An 18348-nucleotide genomic window follows, 5' to 3' on the forward strand; every position below is an offset into this window, starting at 1 on the left:
AACCAGCCAAGACTTGAACTAGGGCCCCGTGTCCCAGCCCCATGCTCTTGGCTATTGCACCACTGGAACTTAAAAATGGGGTCTGCAAACTGGGACAGGTCTGCGAACTGTTTGTTACTGGTTCACAATGAGTTAACTTCAGACATTAAAAAACTCCCATAGCAATTGGACTGAGTGATTTTATGTCTATCTGATCTAATTTAAAAAAATAGCTTACATTTTACATCTTTTATTTCACTTTTCTAGGCATTCATTTTTATTGTTTTATTAAAGTTTCAGTCGGCAACAGGATGTAGGGGCAGGGCAGATAAAATCCCTGGCTATCACCACAGCTAGTGTGAGAAGCTGTGGCTCTGCCTGGGCTGTGCTCCTGGTTTAGCACTGGTGGACACTCAGAGCTGCTTCTGGAACATTCTTGAGTTTGAGAATCAATTGATCTTAAGCTGGATGAAATCTCAGTCTTCAGCCCAGAAACACCCACAAGGCATGAAAAACAAGCCTTCACTGCTTGTTAATCATGAGAGCCTTTTGCTACAGGTTTCACTCTGGTCTGCCCACCCCTCGTTATGAGCCATCAAATAAAACGAGCAGTGAGCGTCTGGAATTTAGCACCGTCTTCGAAATGAGGCCTTCACCATCTGGCTGCCGTTAAAAAGAAACGTTTCGTTTTTCTTACTTTTTATTCTCTCCCATTTACATTTTCATGGGTAGAGGAGCACAGAGAAAAATACAAGTGCCCCAGCTCCCTGTGCGGTTGACCTGATATAAGAAAGAAACGTCTTGACCTACCTGGCAGACTGGTCTTGGCGAGGTGCAGGGAGTTAATGCATGTTAAACCCAGGGTAAAGCTTTAGGTACATGTGGCTCAGTGCCAAGTATCACTAGCCTCATTAAGTTCTTTAGTCTTGGAGTGAAAAACTGCAATGTCGGCCTCCACCTTATCTCCTCCCTCCTTCACAGTGGGTGAGCAAAAACCCAGGTTTCAGAGCTCAGGAGTTGTGGCAACTTGGTGCAGCCTGTCCAGTTGTCTGTGAAAAGATGTTATGCAGCTGCTTCCTCCCTCTGCCCCCAGGAGCGGCTGGGCCAGGATGTGACCCACTCCTAGGTGGGATTTAGGAGGCAAACATTTAGGAGGATGACAGAGAACTCATTCCTTCTCACACACACACACACACACACACACACACACACACACACGCATCAGGTACAGTCCTAATCACTAGGGATACAGAACAGCAGGGGGCAAAGCAGAGAAAGTCTCTATTCTTATGAAGCTGACATTCTAGTCAGATGAGAGAGATGATAAACTATTTACATGTAAATATGGGATAAATGTCAAGTGGTGATCCGTGCCTTGAAAAAATCAAAGCCATAAGAGAAGAGACAGGAAATAGAGTGGGGTGCTCATTTATGCGGGGTGCTCAGGGAAGGCCTATCTGATGAGATGTCATACGAGCAGAGACTTGAAGAAAGTGAAAGACCAACATACTTCAGTATTTGTGAAAAAGCTCATGGGCACAGAGAATAGCTAGTGCAAAGGCCCTGGGGTAGGAAGTACTTGGCCAGGAGGCTGGGGTGGCTGGAGCACAGTGAACTAGAGAAGAATAGCAGGCGATAAAGCCATATGTTCGATCTTGGGCTATGGTGAAGACATTGGATTTCACTGAGTGAGATGGGAAGCCGTGGGGGTGGATGGAGGGGATATTGAGCAGATAAGTGACATAACCCAATTTGTGTTTTAAATGGCTCTGGTTTGGGCTGAGTTGGTAGCAGTGGTAAAAGGAGCAAATTAAAGTTTGGATAGCTTTAGAAAGTAGAACCAATAGGACTTTGTCTCTGGGCTGAACAGTAAGGCCAGAATAATGACAAGCCTTTCTTTCCCCAAGGGAATTTTCTGAATGCTCCCCTTTGGCTGGCTGTGGATTGTAGTGGACACAGAGGCCGCCACGAGAAAAAGCAAAGGATCAGAGTTCAGTCTTGACCTCAGCCACCCTGAATGGGCTGCTAACCACATCTAGGAGCCCAGAGCCCCACATGATAAAGAGCTTCGCTAAAGCCAGGCACGTCGGGAGTCAAGCCCCCACTGACTCTTACTAGCTGCGTGACTTGGGGAAATAATTTTTCTTTTCTTAGCCTCCATTTCCTCATCAGGAAAAACTTTGCTGAATTCTTCTCAGGAATAAATGAGATCATGTGAATAAGGCACTTCATGCCGTGCCCTGCACATAGTAAGTGCTCATTTAATGTTCGAAATGCAACATAAAACCAAGGAGCTCTTCAGTGGTCTGAGGGCTGAGTGAGCCCCTCACTGTTCTCAGGGCAGCAGAGTTTGCCAAACACAGGCTGTGCTTGGCTCCCAGTAGCCCACTGTCAAGGAGACATTCATCACGGGTGGAAACCAAGCCATACATTGAGCCCACTTTCTGCAGTGTCTGTCAAGGGGCAGGGGACCCAGGTGGCCATGCTGCAATGCTCCCAGGAGACAGAGCTGGAGGTCCCACTTTCTCTCCCAGCCCTATTACTGCTCTGCTCTGTGACCCTGCACCAGGCACCTCTGTTTCCTGTCCTGGGAAGGAGAGGAAGAATGGAGGGAGAATAGGAGGAAGCTGTGTCCTGAAGAAACAGAAAGGTTTTCTTCAGTGTTCGGGGGCCAGAATACTTAAAGAAAGCAAAAAGGGAAAAGGCTGGAGCAGAGTAGAATTGCATCTGTTTCCAAACTGTGTGCTATAACCCTTGGCATGTGTCACTGCCCTCCATTCGGCGGTCTCAGTGAGGGAGAACTGAGGAGGAAGAGTGTGCAGTTTGATTTCTCAAAGAGTTGCAGCAACGAGAAGGACAGATCAGGAGATGCAGGGCACTTCTTGCCTCCTAACAGACTTTTGTGAAGCAGCTTCAAACGGTAATGACCTAGACCAAGGGGTTTCCAGCCGTGTTCCACAGAGCAGTAAGGCCTGGGAGACGCCCAGGGCCGCTGCAGGGCCGAGGCCGCCCGACCACACCCTCCTTCAGCCAGAGCAGTTGTTTTTATCTTCCTTTTTCTATGTTGAGTTTTCAAGGGTGCTTTCTTTTAAGAAAAAATACTAGTTGTAAATTCACAGCCTTTTGGGCCAGACAGGTAAAATAAATAAATGAAACAGGCCAGCTATAAGATAACGACTATGTGACAATGCAGGGGACACACTCTGTCTGCGTAGCTGCTACTTAGCTCCTCCTCATCACTGCCATGCAGGAGTGGGGTGCAGTGTTGCCAGACCATCTGATTTTTTCAAGAGAATCCACAAATCTGGATTTGTGTGTGATTAAGTCCACGTGCTGGCCAAACCATACATGTTTGTGAAACGCCAGTTTGCAACCTCTGGCCTAGAAAGATGCAGCTTTCAGGGAAGGCAAGAAGCACAGAGGAGGAGGAGGCCAGACCCCAGAAGACGACCTCATCCCTCCTTCTTCCTTTACAGCCAGCTAGACAGAGATGCCACACTTACTCAGCTCCGAGATGCTCCCCACGCAGGTGGCCAGGAGGGACTGCTCCAGCGTCCGGAGCTCCAGCTGCGCATAGGCATCGGCTCGCTCATCATGGCCCAGGGACCCGCCGTTGTAGGGACTGAAGTATGCCGGGAGGGAGAGGACACCTGTGGGGGAAACAAGGCAGACAGGTCACCTCAGGAAAGGAGCAAAGCTCCGCAGGCCATGGCCCTGCCCTCACTTCCTCTTAGAGCAATCTCAAGGCTCCACGTGCAGACCACTGACTTCTTACTGTGGACGGTGCCCTAGGGGCCAGGGTGAGGTGCGGTGGACTTGTACACGTGGTTTTAAGCCACACGGAGACCTCCCTTTCTTGGAGAGGCACAAGGAACTGGCCTACTGACGCCTGTGGGACATACAAGGACTCGTGCACTCCTTCACTTCTTCATTCGCTGAATGTTTACAGAGTGCCTCACTCGGCCCAGGCTCTGTGCTCCATTCCCAGTGCTGGGGCGACACAGAGAGACCCGGCTCTGTCTTCACAGTGCTGACGGGAGGGCTGAGCCGGATGTCAGCATCTACCTGACTGTCTAAAGGGCAGCGTCACCCTCAGTCCTTTCCCTCTTCAAGCCATGAGAGGGACTGGGAAAAACTATGGAGAAAGAGATGTCGCCTTCTCCCCTCTAAGAAGGGGACACGTCCCAGCCGCTGGCCAAGTCCAATTAGTGTTTTTCATTAGCACTTCGGCAACGGAGAAACGGGGCTGTCAGCATTAATCCCAGAGGGTGAGAGCCCGTAAATTTCTCTAACTCTCTGTGTGGCTTCTTAGAAAGCACCAGAAAAGTAAAATCGGGCTGGCTGAAAATTACATGTTGGTTCTTAAGAGCATGTGATCACAGAGATTCCCAGCTTTTAGTAACTGCTGTTGCTTTGATCAATGCCTCTTTGTCCATCTACCCTGAACTTTTTTATTTTTTATTTTTTAAGGAAAATACCCATAGAAATTTAATCAGTCCATTTTGGGAAAATCTCTTAAAATTCCTTGAGATAACTGGAGAGCCCCTGGGAGGTGGCCAAATTCGGGTTAGAATTCCCTGTTCCCCCCACAGAAATGTAACGAGGATGACAACAGCCACAGGGTATGTAGCAGAGCAGTTACGGTAGGGCTGGAACATTTGGGTTCATGTTTTTTGTTGTCACTTAACCAGCAGTGTGATCTTGGGCGAGTTACCTCACTTCTCCGTGCCTCCAATTCCTCACCGGTTAACTAGAGATAAGGAGAGTACCTACCCCATAGAGCAGCTATGCGGATTAACCGAGATGCTGGACGTCAAAGCTTGGGCCACTGGCTCAGAGTGTGGCTCAGAGAATGTGCTTGGTCGGGAGCTGTGGCATTATTTTTACTATGCGCTGGGAACGTAGGCTTTGTTTACACTATCTCACTTTTCTTTCAACAAGGTATGCACGTCTGTCCCCATTTTAGATGCTGGGAGACTGACGTTCAGGGAGTTTGAACAACTTGTTAACTAAGTGACAGAGCTAGGATTCGAACCTGGGTCTGATTGACTATAGACTGTGCACACTTAACCCTCTGATCCAATGAACACACCCCCAAGCTCATCTATGGCTAGACTATAGACTGTGTACACTTAACCCTCTGAAAGCCCGGATCCAATGAACACACCCCCAAGCTCATCTATGGCTGTCCTGATTTGGTGGCTTGTGAATGTGATAATACTGCTGTATTATTACTGCTCGCTTTACCCACAGAAGCCCTTGTGCTGAGCCCGGTGTATTTCTCTTTCTTGGGGCAAACACACATGGCATTCTCTTCCTGCCTAGATGCTGACCACTCTGTATGTTCATCAGGTGGTCAGCCCTGCCTTCCTAGCCGGCCATTCCTCTGACCCAACCTCCCTGCCCTCCTTTGTGCTGCCTCACTGCAGCCTGGCACTGTCTTGGTGTGGCTTAGACTCGTCTCCCCCACTCCCCACCCCCAATCTCCCTTCGCCCCTTCTTGATGGCAGTGGCCCCTCCTGTCACATCCGGCACTGACTCCTGTCTGGCAAGGCCCAGCATCAAAGAACTTCCTCAAAGCCGTTTCCAGGGAGAGGAGGAGGAAGGCATGACTGCCCCCTGGGCCAGCCCTATTCCCCAAAGCAGAAACTCTCCCTGAGAGCTGAGTACCCATTAGGAAAAGTTGGCTTTGAACATTAAAACAAGTGAAACAAGAGAGAACAGCTCCCCCCTGCCTCCCCCGCCCCACCTCTACACAAGCTAAAACCCTCAGACAGCCCAACATTTGAGAAATCCACACAGCTATGGGTCCCAGTACAGCCCTGGTTCCTCCTCTTTTCTTTGTTATTAATCTATAGAAACAACACTGGGGACATGTGGATCACATTTACAGTGCTTAGGGCAAGGGAATAGGAAATTCAGCTTATTTGTCAAAGGATTCTTAGAGAGAAATATTATGTCGATGGATCTAGTAACAGGAGCTGGCAGCTCCATTAATAATTGTTCCCATTTTCCCAGTCATCACCCACCCACAGGGACTTTCACTTAATACTGTGGCAAAAGTAATTATGAAGCTATTATTAATAATAGTAATTGATAGCATCACCGCTTTTGCATAGTACCTTCTGCTTTTAAGAGACTTTTTATATCGAGTAATTTATTCTTCTGGCGAGGGAGGGAGGACAGTCATCATGAATAAGAGCCGCGTCAACAATAGTGCTGACTGTTATTGAGGGCTGACTACGTGCCATGCACTGTGATAACGACTTACATGCCATGATCACATATAATTCCCTGAGCCTTCGTGAGGTACCTAATCACTCCCATCTTACAGATGAGAAATCCAAGGCCCTCTTCTCAAAGTTAAGTAACTTGTCCAAAGTTATTGAGGGTCTAAAACTGAACTAGGGCTAGAATTTCAGTCTCTTGATTCTCAAGCTGCTGAAATGAACTGATATTCTAACTTTGGCCACCTTGTCCTTTAGTTAAACTGTACTAGGATATTTGCAGGAAGAGAGGTTCTGTTTGGACCTGTGATTTGATAGGATGAAATTCAAAGTAAGATCCAGAAATATGACTTTCCTTTAATGGTTCCCAGGCCCCTCCTGCCAAGGACACCGGAGGCCTCCCATGAAATTCTATAGATGGAAGGTTGTGTCTCCTATTCCCACGGATCCTTCCAGAATGCAGTTCCACAGCTTGTCTTCCAAATCTGCCCCTTAAGAAAGCATTTTTTTACGTCAATTTAAATTCTTCTCTCTCCCACCTAAGTTTCTTGCTCAGAAGTTCTCATTGGAGATGGAAAATATTTGCTTTAAATTCTCTCAACACCTCGATGCCTTCTTTGCCTCACACAAATTTCCAGTTTTATGATATGGACCCAAGGCAAGGTCGCTCTGGAAAAAGAGATGTCTGAAAAAAAAGAAAAAAGAAAAGAAAAGAAAAAAAGGGCATCTTTTTTTTCCCATTTAGTAAAATCCTTAGGAAAATCTGTTTATTTTGGCATGATGGAAAAGAAAGCATGCTGGTGTGTTTCCCTTGATCCCGTTATTAGTTAAAAAGGACACCCGAAATGGACCCCTGTTGAACTCTGTAAAAGTTATAGAGGAAACCCACATGCACCGCTCAGATCGCGACTGTGAAATGAACTTCTGGGTGTGGAGCAGCGAGCATGACCAAGCTACCCTTTGCCTTCCTCTTCTACAAAATCAGCATTTCTGTTGAAACGCTCCATGCGAATGTGCTTTGCATGTGAAGCCTCTGCATTTCTCAATGTATATACAGAACTATAATCTTCTATCACTCAATTTTTCTCAGCCTAGTTGCCCAATACCTGAATCTGGGAACTCATTATCTCATTCCCCAAAGTCCTGCCACCTCCTCCACCGTGCCCTCTCTGAGTACAATGCCACATCCACCCAGTTGCCCAACAGCAGACCTATGAGTCATCCTTATCAACTCATTCCCTCCTTCGCACATCCAATCAACTACCAAAGCCTTGCTGCTTTTACGCTTTTACCCGCTTAAGACTGCAAAAATCTGTCACTGCCATGCCCCGGTTCAGGCCACCATCTTCCCTCACTGGCTACTGTGGCAGTGTGCTCACTTGTCTCTTGTCTCCAGTTGTGCCCCACCCTGGCCATTCCTTACTCTGGCCACCTGTCTCTGGGCCTTTACATGCTTCAAAGACTCCCCCACTGCCCTTGGGAAGAAATTTAAACTCCTTTCCACAGATAAGAAGAAATGGCATTCTTCTTTCTTTCTCTGAAATTTAGAAATGAAAATAATTCTGCCGGTAAACGGGGAAATACCCAGCACCTCCCAGGAAATCATTCGAGTTAGGGAGCCTATGCACAAGCACACCCGATCCTGTTTCTCCGTGCTGTGTTCCCAGTGTCCATCACTGGGCTATGGTCCAGCTCTGGGTTTAGAGACCTGATGTGTTTCCTTCTGAAGTGATTCTCCACCAGTGCCCAAAGAGGGCATCGTTGAGTTAGATGGGGAACCCACTGCTCAGAAGACTGGGAACCCCACCCTCTTTCAGTGGTTGCCAACCAGGAATTCAACCCGGGTTTCAGCTTGTAGAGGCAACAAGTCCTCCAAGCCAGCACCATGCCAGAGGCAGATGCACTGCACACTGGGTGGACAAACCAGGCTTTCAGTGCAAAGGTTTTTCAGAAGCAGGGCTTAGCCCCAGGGCCATACCAAGGGCGTTGTTTCATTCTCTCCCCCCGAAATGAATGTGGGGGGTTGATTTGATGGCTTCTCAAGTCTTCTCCAGGGGGGGGATCCTACTCTCCGACTGGTCTTTCCGTGTACTTCCAGCACTAAAGTATACCCCTCAAAACCTCTTTCTCTCTTTCATTCTACCATTTAACTTCTGAATTGTCAACAGTAAGAACTAATAAATCCTGTTATTACCATTTCTTAAAAGTTAATTTCCCCAACAGCTATAACAATCCTCCCCCTCCATAGACCCATGATTTCAAATGTAAAGAAAACATCCTTTTTTGTGTGTGTGAAAACTGGATGGATTTATAGATCAGCTTTTCTGACCAGTCATCAAAAAGCCATCAAGACTGTAACATAACAGTCCCCTCAACTCAATAAACCATTACCAGTGCTCTCTCCAAAGTTGTAAATGCTTTTTTTGGGGCGGGGGCACTGTGACTACAGTGGGCCCAGATACCTGTGCAAGCAAGTCTGTGTGGCGGCACTCTCCCCCGCCCTGCCCCCACGCTCCCGCCAGGCTCACCAGCCGCCCAGTTCAGGAAAGCTCATTTGTGAAGACAGCAAAGGCCTGTCTCCTGTTTCCTGAAAAACGGAAACCAGAACGCAGAGGATTACTCTTCCACTGCCCTCGTGAGGAAACTTGGCAGGGCATCTTCTGCCCGTTTTCTTAGGAGCTGGGTGCCTGGGTGGGATTCAATTCATAAGCTTCTGAAAATAAAAATTATATTGCCCCACTGAACAGTTTCCAAAAAGCCCACACAGTTCAACCCTTTTTATTTTTTTAAAAAAAGTGTTTCCATTCTCTGATCTAGAATGTTATATATAGTACATTTAATGCCCAGTTGTATATTAGTTATACCGAAACAAAGTGCTGAAAAGTTAAAGCATGAATATTTTTCAGAAAGATCCGAATAGAGTATAAAGATAGTCGATTCTAAAGAAAAAAAAAAAACTTCATTGAATGGTATTTTTCCTGAGATTCTAAGCCCAAAGAAGTTGGGGGATAGGTGGGTATTGAGGCAAGGGGAAGATGAAAGGCACAAGAAGAAAAATCTAGAAGTGGAATGAAATATGCCTGACTGATGAGTTGTCGATCATCCATGAAAAATTGACTCATCGAGAACAATCGAAAGCTCATCTAATTCTTGGACAGAACCCATTTGATGGGACCACTATACTGTGAGGCCCAAGTGTTTGAGGGAGGAGAAAATGTCGGGAGACGGGGAGAGTATAGTGCGGGGGTCTAAATAGAATTTGGGAAGCAGGTTTTAACCGTGGGTTAATAATGAATGCAGAAGGGCTACCACACACTGAGCAGTACTCTGTGCCAGCAACAGGAGGAACGAGCATCTAAGCCCACACAATAATAATAAGACCCGAGCAGTGGTCTTATTACTATTCTCTAATGATTATTAATTAGTAGCTAGTACTATTACTGAGGTTTAGATGGGCAGGGTCACTTGGCTCAGGTTACAAAACTAGAAAATGGCAGAGGTGGGATTCGAACCGAGCCTGTGTGACACTGGAGTCCACACTGGTAACACCCGTGCTACACTACCTCTCACAGGGATGGGGCTCTCCCCATTCAAGCCCGGGGACAGAACGCCACCTTTACCGCTCACCAGTCCTCACCAGTCCAGTTAGCACTGCGCTCTCCCCTTCTTCTCTAAGGTCAGGAAATTAAAAGCAAACATAATCACGCTCCGGTTAACACCTCACCGTGGCTGAGCTATCAGAACACCCCGAGCTAAAGGAGGTCTTCCAGTCAAGGCGGGCCCAGGGGCCAAGAGCTCTCCATTAAACAGTAAAATAATACTACACATTTATGACTGCCCAGGGAGCCTGGGGCCAGAGGACCCAGGGAGAGATCAAATGCAACACGCTCATTGCCAGCATCCCCGATTCTCTTTAAAGTGATGGCAAAAAGATGGCAAAAAGCAAACCTTGCTGTGAATGAATACTGGGCTGGAATTCATTTCCTTTTGAATCCTTGACAGTCTTGGGCCTGCTGGCCTTGGGGCTCCCTCTTTTCCCTCCAGCTGGAGGCAGCACTTCTGACCTGAGGGCCTGCTCACTCAATTCCCAAGGGGCTCCAAGCAAGTGAGGATTTAGAGAAGGGAAGGGGCAACCATCAAACTACAACAGCCCAACAATGAGGATGCCTATAAAAGAACAAACTAGTAGAGATTAGAGATTGCTGCTTAATTCTTTTGAAGCAAAAACCTAATAAAATGCAGTCTGTTCACTGCCATTTTCCCCTTTTTTCAAGAGAGTAAAATTAAACCAGAGTAACCAAGCAGATCAATTTCAGGAAATTAAACCTATAGGTGAACTCTGGAAAAACCAGCAATAGTCACAACATTGGATAGTGTGGAGCAGAAAACACATGTGTCGACTACTGAGCTTTTTCCTGTGGAAAAACATCTTCATGGTATTTAGAATACTTTTTAAGAGGTTTTGGGTGGCCTCTCTCCAAAGTATTGATGTAACACATCTAGAACTTGAGTGACCCAGGAAGCATGAGTTTTAGGACTGCCTCCTCTTAAAAAAAAGAAAAATCCACCACATAACCGTGGTTGTCAAATGCCGTCCTTGACCCATGGTGGGTGAACAAGCCAATTCCTATAACCCAAGAGCAGCTTTGAGCCACTTTGGTGGCTCAAAGGCAACACATGCAACACACACACACACACACGCACACACACACACACACACACATACACACACACACGCACATAGAATAACAGAGAACTTGAGGATGGAGACAGATGGGTAAAGTCATCACCCTGAAATATTGGGCTTTTCCCCAACCAGGGCACACAGCCACCAAGGTGAGAGTGGTTCTCTCTACGTTAGGGTTGTAAAAATGTTTTCAATTACTATGCTTTCTACAATGGATATGATTTATTGATATAGCAAAAAGTGATTATTATAAGGGAAATGGGGGAGGGGAGAGATGTACTTAATGAAAGAAAAGGGTGACAGGATGTTTCCAGGCAAAGGAACGTCCACAATTCCATATATGCCAGAGAATTAGTTACTGGAATTCTAATTTTTATTTAAGAAAACAAGTGAATGTTAAAAAAATATGTACCGTAATCCAGTTACATGTAAAGAGCCTACAATGGAGATCATCTAACAGAAAACATAGTTATTTCTACATAGGAGTATTTTAGGTGATTTTTCCCCCTCTATTATCCTTTATATTTTTTTCTACTGATTAAATAATGATATAATTATGCTGTACACCTTAAACTTCTACAATGCTGTATGTCAATTATATCTCAATAAAGCTAAATAATAAAAAAATGTATTTTAATGAAATCAAAACCATTATTATAACCATTGTGAGCTCATGGAAGCAAATAAAAAGTACATAAGGAAAATCTGGTTATTTTGTAGAAATTACTAAAAAAATAAGATAAGGGAAAAAGGATAATTCTTTTGGAAGAAACTCAGGCTATTCTATATTGCTAAGCAGGAAATGAAATTTTGTCTGCATGCCTCATTCCAAGCATTGGCCCCTTTAAGAGCCAACCCTTTACCTGGCCAGGTGGAGGTGACTCAGAATGGCTCAGAGGCTGCATCAGTAGTGGGACTTCCTGTGGCATCCTGCCAATACTCGGCTCAGCTGTGTACCCACTGTGCTAATAAGCCTGTGTGATGACGACGCTGCCACACAGCAGCCTGGACCTCCAACCCCCACAGCGGCTGGTGCCGTTTGCAATGCACTAGGATCTGAGAACAGGTAGGGCTGGGAAAAATCCCCATGCCACACTGTAGGAACCACCATCTGTGGAAAAGGAGCCTCACCCCTGCCAACACTGGGGTGGGGGCATACCTTAAACTTCTACAATGCTGTATGTCAATTATATCTCAATAAAGCTGAAATAATAAAAAAATGTATTTTAATGAAATCAAAACCATTGATTTCATTATGGTTTTATTTAATTTTTAAAAAAGATGGGCGAGAAAGCAAAGCTCGTGATTCCTGAGCTGCACTCCCTGCTAGGGAGCAGTGCTGCCAGCAGGAAAAACTGAGTAGTGAGTAAACTGTCGGTCCAGAGTAGCGAGGAAGGATTTGTGAGCCCGAGCATCCATAATAAGCACAAGAAACTCCTTGGGGGTTAAAAAAAAAAAAGATATAAATATCACAAGGTCCAGGGCAGATGGCCAAGGTATTTATAAATAGAACATGATTGTATTCGTCAGAAATTTACAGTGCTAGACTCCTTCTAACAAATGTAACCTGTTTTAGTCAGCTTAACACGTTCCCATTCTAAAGGGCTTTGACTATTAGTCTCTCTAGATGATTTAATAGTATGAATCAGACAGATGAGGGTTCAAAACCCAGCTCTGCCTCTAACTAGCTGTGTGACCTTGGACTACTTACCTAACCTTTCTAAGCCTCAGTTTGCTCATAGGTCTAAAAATGCTTTTTCTTTACAGGATTAAAAGAAGTTAAGAAAGTAAGCACTTAGCAAAATGCCTGACACATAATAAGCATGTAGTAAATGGGAATATTCTTAGAAAGGGCCTCACTGATTCTCAGGGCCAATGGCTTTGGGATAAAGCCATCAGATACTATATAAAAGTACTTATCACCATTAAGAGGAAGGGATGGCCTAAGGCCAAGCTATCCATTTAGTTCCTAAAGGCCACTGTGGTCTCTGCTGTTGAAAAACCAAGCTTTACTCACCACAGATGGGTCCTTTATTCTGCATTCATGCACTCACTCATTGATTCAACACCATTGACTGAGGACCCAATAATGTGCCAGAAGTGGCTATGCTCTAGAGAAATAAAAATGGACGAGACAGGGCCCCTACCTTCTCGATGTTTGCAGTCTAGTGAAGGAGGGCAGACAGTACACCAGCCAACTCAACATTTCGTGGAAAGGGCTACGTAGAGTTAGCACGAGGACCCTAGAGGAGGGGTCTCTAAGCTAGACTACCCAGGCTTAGTGGTCAATGAAGGCTTCCTGGAGGAAAGGACATCTCAGCAGATGATGATTAAATGTCAGTCTAGGAAAGGGGCCGAATGGGTCTTCCAAGCACCGGACGAGCTTGTGTAGAAAGGTCTCAGGGCAGTGACAGGTTGGGGAGGTGCTTATGGGTCTTGTCATGATGTGTTTGTAGAGCGAGCACATCATGTGTACTTAGACTTAGGAGGAGCTTGGGAGCTGGCGAATGGACATCATTGCCCTCTCCCCACCCATCCTTGGAGCCACTACTAATCCAGGGGTCAGCCAACTTTTTCTGTAAAGGGTCAGAAAGTAAATAATTTAGCTTTGGGGGTCATGCGGTCTCTCTCATGACTATTCAGTGTAGTGTGCATAGAGAACAAGTAATCAAATGGGCATGGCTGTGTCCCATGCATAAAGCTACGGACACAGATTTGACTTTCATATCATCTTCATGTGTTACGAAATAGTCTTTCAATATTTTTTCAACCATTTAAAAATGTAAAACTCATTCTTAGTTTGTGGGCCATACAAAACAGGTGGGGGTGGGATTTGGCCCCAGGGCAGTGCTTGCCAATCCCTTGTAGGGACTGAGTGATGGGCGAGTGTGACTGGCCTCCTGGGGAGGGACCAGGGTGGAGGGCGCCAGTCACAGGATTCTAAGGGGCTGGGGCTGTCCTAAGGGCAATGAGGACCCACGGATGGGGTTTAAGCAATCGAGTGACAGGATCATATGTACATTTACACAGATAAATAAGGCAGCAGTGTAGGAAAGGGACGGGAGGGTAGCATCTAGGTTAGAAAGCCAATGGCTGGCTGATAAAACCTCCTTTTCCTGGCTCTCTCAATCTCAAATCCACCTGGGCCACTGGGTGGGCTCTCATGTTAATAATGCTGCCCATTCCTTAAATATCAAAGCATTTAAATATCAAAGACAGAGGTAGCAGATAATGTTTTTGGAACTAAAATTCATTAAGAGATCATTTTAAAGCCCAAACAACCACCTTTAAAATTGGTGATGTTTCTGGATTGTATTTAAGCATTAGAAGATTTCAATCTATCAAGTTCAGAAAGGTAACTCACAAAGAATGGGAGAATTTGTACAACAAATGTATTGAAATCTGAGCCAGAACAAAGACACCCTAGTGCTAAGTGTGTTGGCGACATCAGAGCCCAGAGGTAACGTCACTCCCTTCATAACTCAAATAGAGCACACTCACAAATACCCACCTCCCACACACAGAAAGTTAACAAATCCTGTAAACAGAGAAACATCCTCTAAGGCCCTGGGACCCTCTGTGCCAAGGTTACCTAATGGCTTCAAATTCAGAATAAGTTTCTGAGTAGGCTAGGGGAATTTTCACACTGTGCTACTCCCGTCATTTACTCATTTAACCAAATATGTTCGTCACGTGCCCATTAATTACACAGCCTGGTGCTAGGCATAGAGAGGTAAGACCCAGGAGCCTGCTCTAGAGGAGAGAAAAAAACACGTAGACAAATAATTAAAATCCATGATGATAAATGTTAGAGGAGGAGTCTGCAGTAGGTACGAGAAGCCCGGAAGGAGTCTGAAGAGAGGGCTTTTGCTATGTGCTGTCATCAGCAAGGGAAGAAAAATAACAGGATGTTTCAGAAAGCCCCTAATTATTCCGAGAACCTCAATGGGATCTTATGGACTTTATGAGACGCTAACAGTCTCTGGTCATCTCATGGCTGAGTGACATCACACAACACTGGGGGGAGTTGAAGTGGGGGAAGGAAGCTCGTTTACAGAAAGGAGGTCCCTGCAGAACACTCGATCCTGGGATGGGGACATCCCAAAGCTATGTCACTCCCAGGATCTTGAAGGACACCATGATCTTTCCCTGCTAAGATGTATGAAAATAGTCAGCACATGTTTGAAACTGTGCTGACACGCTCAGTAACCTATCCAAATGCCATTCCTTCTCCTTCCTGGCTAACAACCCCAATTCTGTCTATAATGGTTATGTGATATGAGCCCTGGGAGATGCCTTCCCAGGCTACCTTACAGCTGTGCAGCACGGTTTTGGACAATGAGATATAAAGTCAGGACTTCAGGGGTTCTGGAAAATGTTGCTTTTCCTGATCTGAGGGGACAGGCTGCCTGGCTGACAGGGCTTTTGCTCTTCTCACTGCCTCGAATGTGACTCACTCTCTGAAGAAGGTGCAGCAGCAGCCATTATGCAACCAGGAGGCAGGCCACCTGCTGAAAAAGCTGGAACACCGTTCCCGTGGCACAGCAGTGGAGAGGAGCAGATCTGCATGAAGGGATGAGAACAAGGCCAGAGCCGACGTGCTAAGAATGGCAGAGCAGAAAGTAGAAGGAGCCTGGGTCTATGATGGTCTCATCGAGCAGCTAAATACCACCAGGAACTGCCAGCCCCTGAATTTTTTATTATAAGAGAAAAATAACCCTGTGTCGGGTACCATAGACTGGGTGCCTTAAACAACACAAATTTATTTTCTCACAATTTTAGAGGCTAGAAGTTCAAGATCAGGTGTTGACAGGGTTAGTTTTCTCTGAGGCCTTTCTCCTTGGCCTATAGATTCTCATGTTTTCCCTGTGTCTTCACACGGTCTCTCTGTGCGTATCAGTGTCCTAAACTTCTCTTCTTATAAGAACATCAGTCACATTGGATTAGCACCCACTCTAAGAACCTCATTTTGCCTTAATTCCCTTTTTAAGGGTTCTATTTCCAAATAGAGTCACATTCTGAGGTAGCAAGGGTGAGGGCTTCAACATATAAATTTCGGAGAGGACACAATTGAGACCAAAACAGTTGGGTTTTCTGTGACCTGCAGATGAAGTGCTTATTCTCCAAGATGGTTTCTGTAAATCATTAGTTTTTTTTTTTTTTGCTTGTTTTTGTTTTTTTTTTTTTTAATTTAAGCACAGAACCCTTTGTTCAAATGAAATCCTATGAAGAGTCCAACAATCCAACTGTCTCTCCACTCCCCAGGCCCCCAGGTCTCCGTGCAGGTTGAAATGGCTACTCAAAGCCCACCATCTATGTCAGCTTTGGAAATGCTGGGCAGGCCCTGTGGACTGCAGAGTGGTTCTGGCCCACAACGTCAACTCCCACTGGGCTTGGCCGCAGCTCAGACGTAGGGCTGGAAGTTCCCGTCATGGGGGAATCTTCCAGGCAGATCGTTTGGCTGCTGCCAGGTGAGTGTCTGTGGAACTCTGCTCACGGTTTATCTTAATTTTAAAGATGTAGGTAGGCAAACAGAGGAAAATGAAAATCACCACCATTTTACCACCCTGAGGTAATCACCGCATTATGGTGTTATACTCTTTCAGACATTTGAATACGTAACTATGCTTTTGAGTGTGCATCTCTACCTTTACAAAAGCACCCCTCCACACACTTTCATGACCTTTTTCACTTAAAAATATGTCATGGATGTCTTTCTATGGGCCCCAATATTGTTTCTCATCATCATTTTCGATGGCTGCAGCAGACACCATTCTAGAGGCTCACAGTACCTACTGCCATTCTTTGGGGTGAGTCAGGAGGGACCTCTGTAATATGACTCCACGGTGAGCAGTGGCCTCTGAGTCACATCAGACCCTAATGCTCAGCACTAAAGAGAGAGCCCTGCTTGTTATCCCACCCCTCAAAGCGAGCCCTCTGCGTATGTCACCTGGTAGGTGAGGAACCTCCTCTTTCTACCTGAGACCTTAGATAGAGGTGACCTTCACAGGGTCTTGTCACGGATATCAGCACTCTCCACCTCATTCTTAATTTGAAATCTGTGTCTCCCGAAAATGAAATTAGAGGTACAAGACGAGGTGGGGTTTCCTCACAGGTGTCTTTGGATTATAGATTCTTCCTCCCAGAGGCCTCGCAGGGCTGGCTGTGGGCTGTCATCTATGCAGGGCGGGGAGCACGCAGGCCTTCTGTTTCATGGGCCTTTAGTCCCGGACTTGCACACAGGCCTACTCCCAAAGGAGCTCTTTCCTCCCACGAGAAAGCCAGGCTCCTCCAGGGATTCCCACGCAGAACCAAAATGGGAAGGTCTCTTGTCAGGTCTCCACGGGATTGTGGGGTGAAGAGGAGCCTGCAGCAAGCTTCTGTGGAACAGAAGCCTTTCCTTGGGGAGCACACCTTCGTCCCACTGCCCTGGGCTCAGCCGCGTCTCAGCCTTTCTGTGGAGCTGTATGTGACCCTGTGTGCTTAAACTGCAACTTCGGGCTTTGGCCGGACTCCCTCGCTGTTTGTTTTACAAACTCCTACTTATGGTCTCAAATTAGGCTCATTAAAAAGCCAGCTCCCCATGGGGATATAAATGTCACACGGACAAGCAGAGAGTGAGTTTACGAGGCTGGCATGTGATCTGACCACCAAGACAGTGTTGGACCCAGTGGAAATGGTGAATCAGCCTATTTGGGCAGAGCCCCTTTCCCTGGCCCCCCGCCCCAATTGAAGCTGCACGGGCAGCAGGCCAGAAGAGAGGCAGACAGTGAATGTCCTTCCAAGACATCTGGGCTGGATCTTTCTTGGATTTGAGCAGCACATCTGATGGAGGAGGAAGGAATGCTGCCACTGAAATCCTCTGCTCCCCTCAGCTTTTCTCATTTATTTGAAGCACCCCAGTTCTATTTACATTTCCCCCATAGTCATCATCGTAAGCATAGGTGGCTGCCAACACACCCCTCCCAATACACACACACACACGTTCTCGCTCATGCCTCAAGCAGATTAACCATATTTTCCAGGGGGTGCCTCTCCACCCTGGGTGGGCCCCATTTTAGTTGTAGCTCCCGGCACTGCCACCTCTGCTTTGCCAGTGTACGCTGTGGGAGGGGTCATGCCTTGTAGGCGGGAGGCCGGGGTGAGTGCAGTGCGCAAAAAAGCCGCCTCATGCTCCCCAGCATCAGTCTCATTACTCGAATCATTGACCAGTCAGCATGCCCCAAATTACACCAAGGCTGAAGCAATATGTCACCTTGGAGATCTTACTGTCCGCCCCTGGAGCCACCTGCCAGATGGTGAAGGTGAGAAAGAATAGAAATCTTTTATCGACTAAGTTTCAGAAGATAACTTCTCTAACCCAGGGCTTTAAAATACACACACACACACACACACACACACACACACACACACACACACAGACACACACACACACACACCCTCCCCCTCACACCC

The 18348-nt window shown here is 46.3% G+C and overlaps 1 protein-coding gene across 1 annotated transcript in view; it reads right to left on the reverse strand.

The window, feature by feature from the left end:
• Window positions 1-18348, reverse strand: part of ABTB2 (ankyrin repeat and BTB domain containing 2) — a 168921-nt gene that overhangs the window by 40399 nt on the left and 110174 nt on the right. The window contains exon 2 of the mRNA XM_006908023.3: window positions 3483-3629. Coding sequence (XP_006908085.1) covers window positions 3483-3629 — 147 coding nt within the window. The remainder of the gene's footprint in view (window positions 1-3482; window positions 3630-18348) is intronic.

Source organism: Pteropus alecto, unplaced genomic scaffold (genome assembly GCF_000325575.1).
Source record: "Pteropus alecto unplaced genomic scaffold, ASM32557v1 scaffold71, whole genome shotgun sequence".
NCBI classification, from domain to species: domain Eukaryota; kingdom Metazoa; phylum Chordata; class Mammalia; order Chiroptera; family Pteropodidae; genus Pteropus; species Pteropus alecto.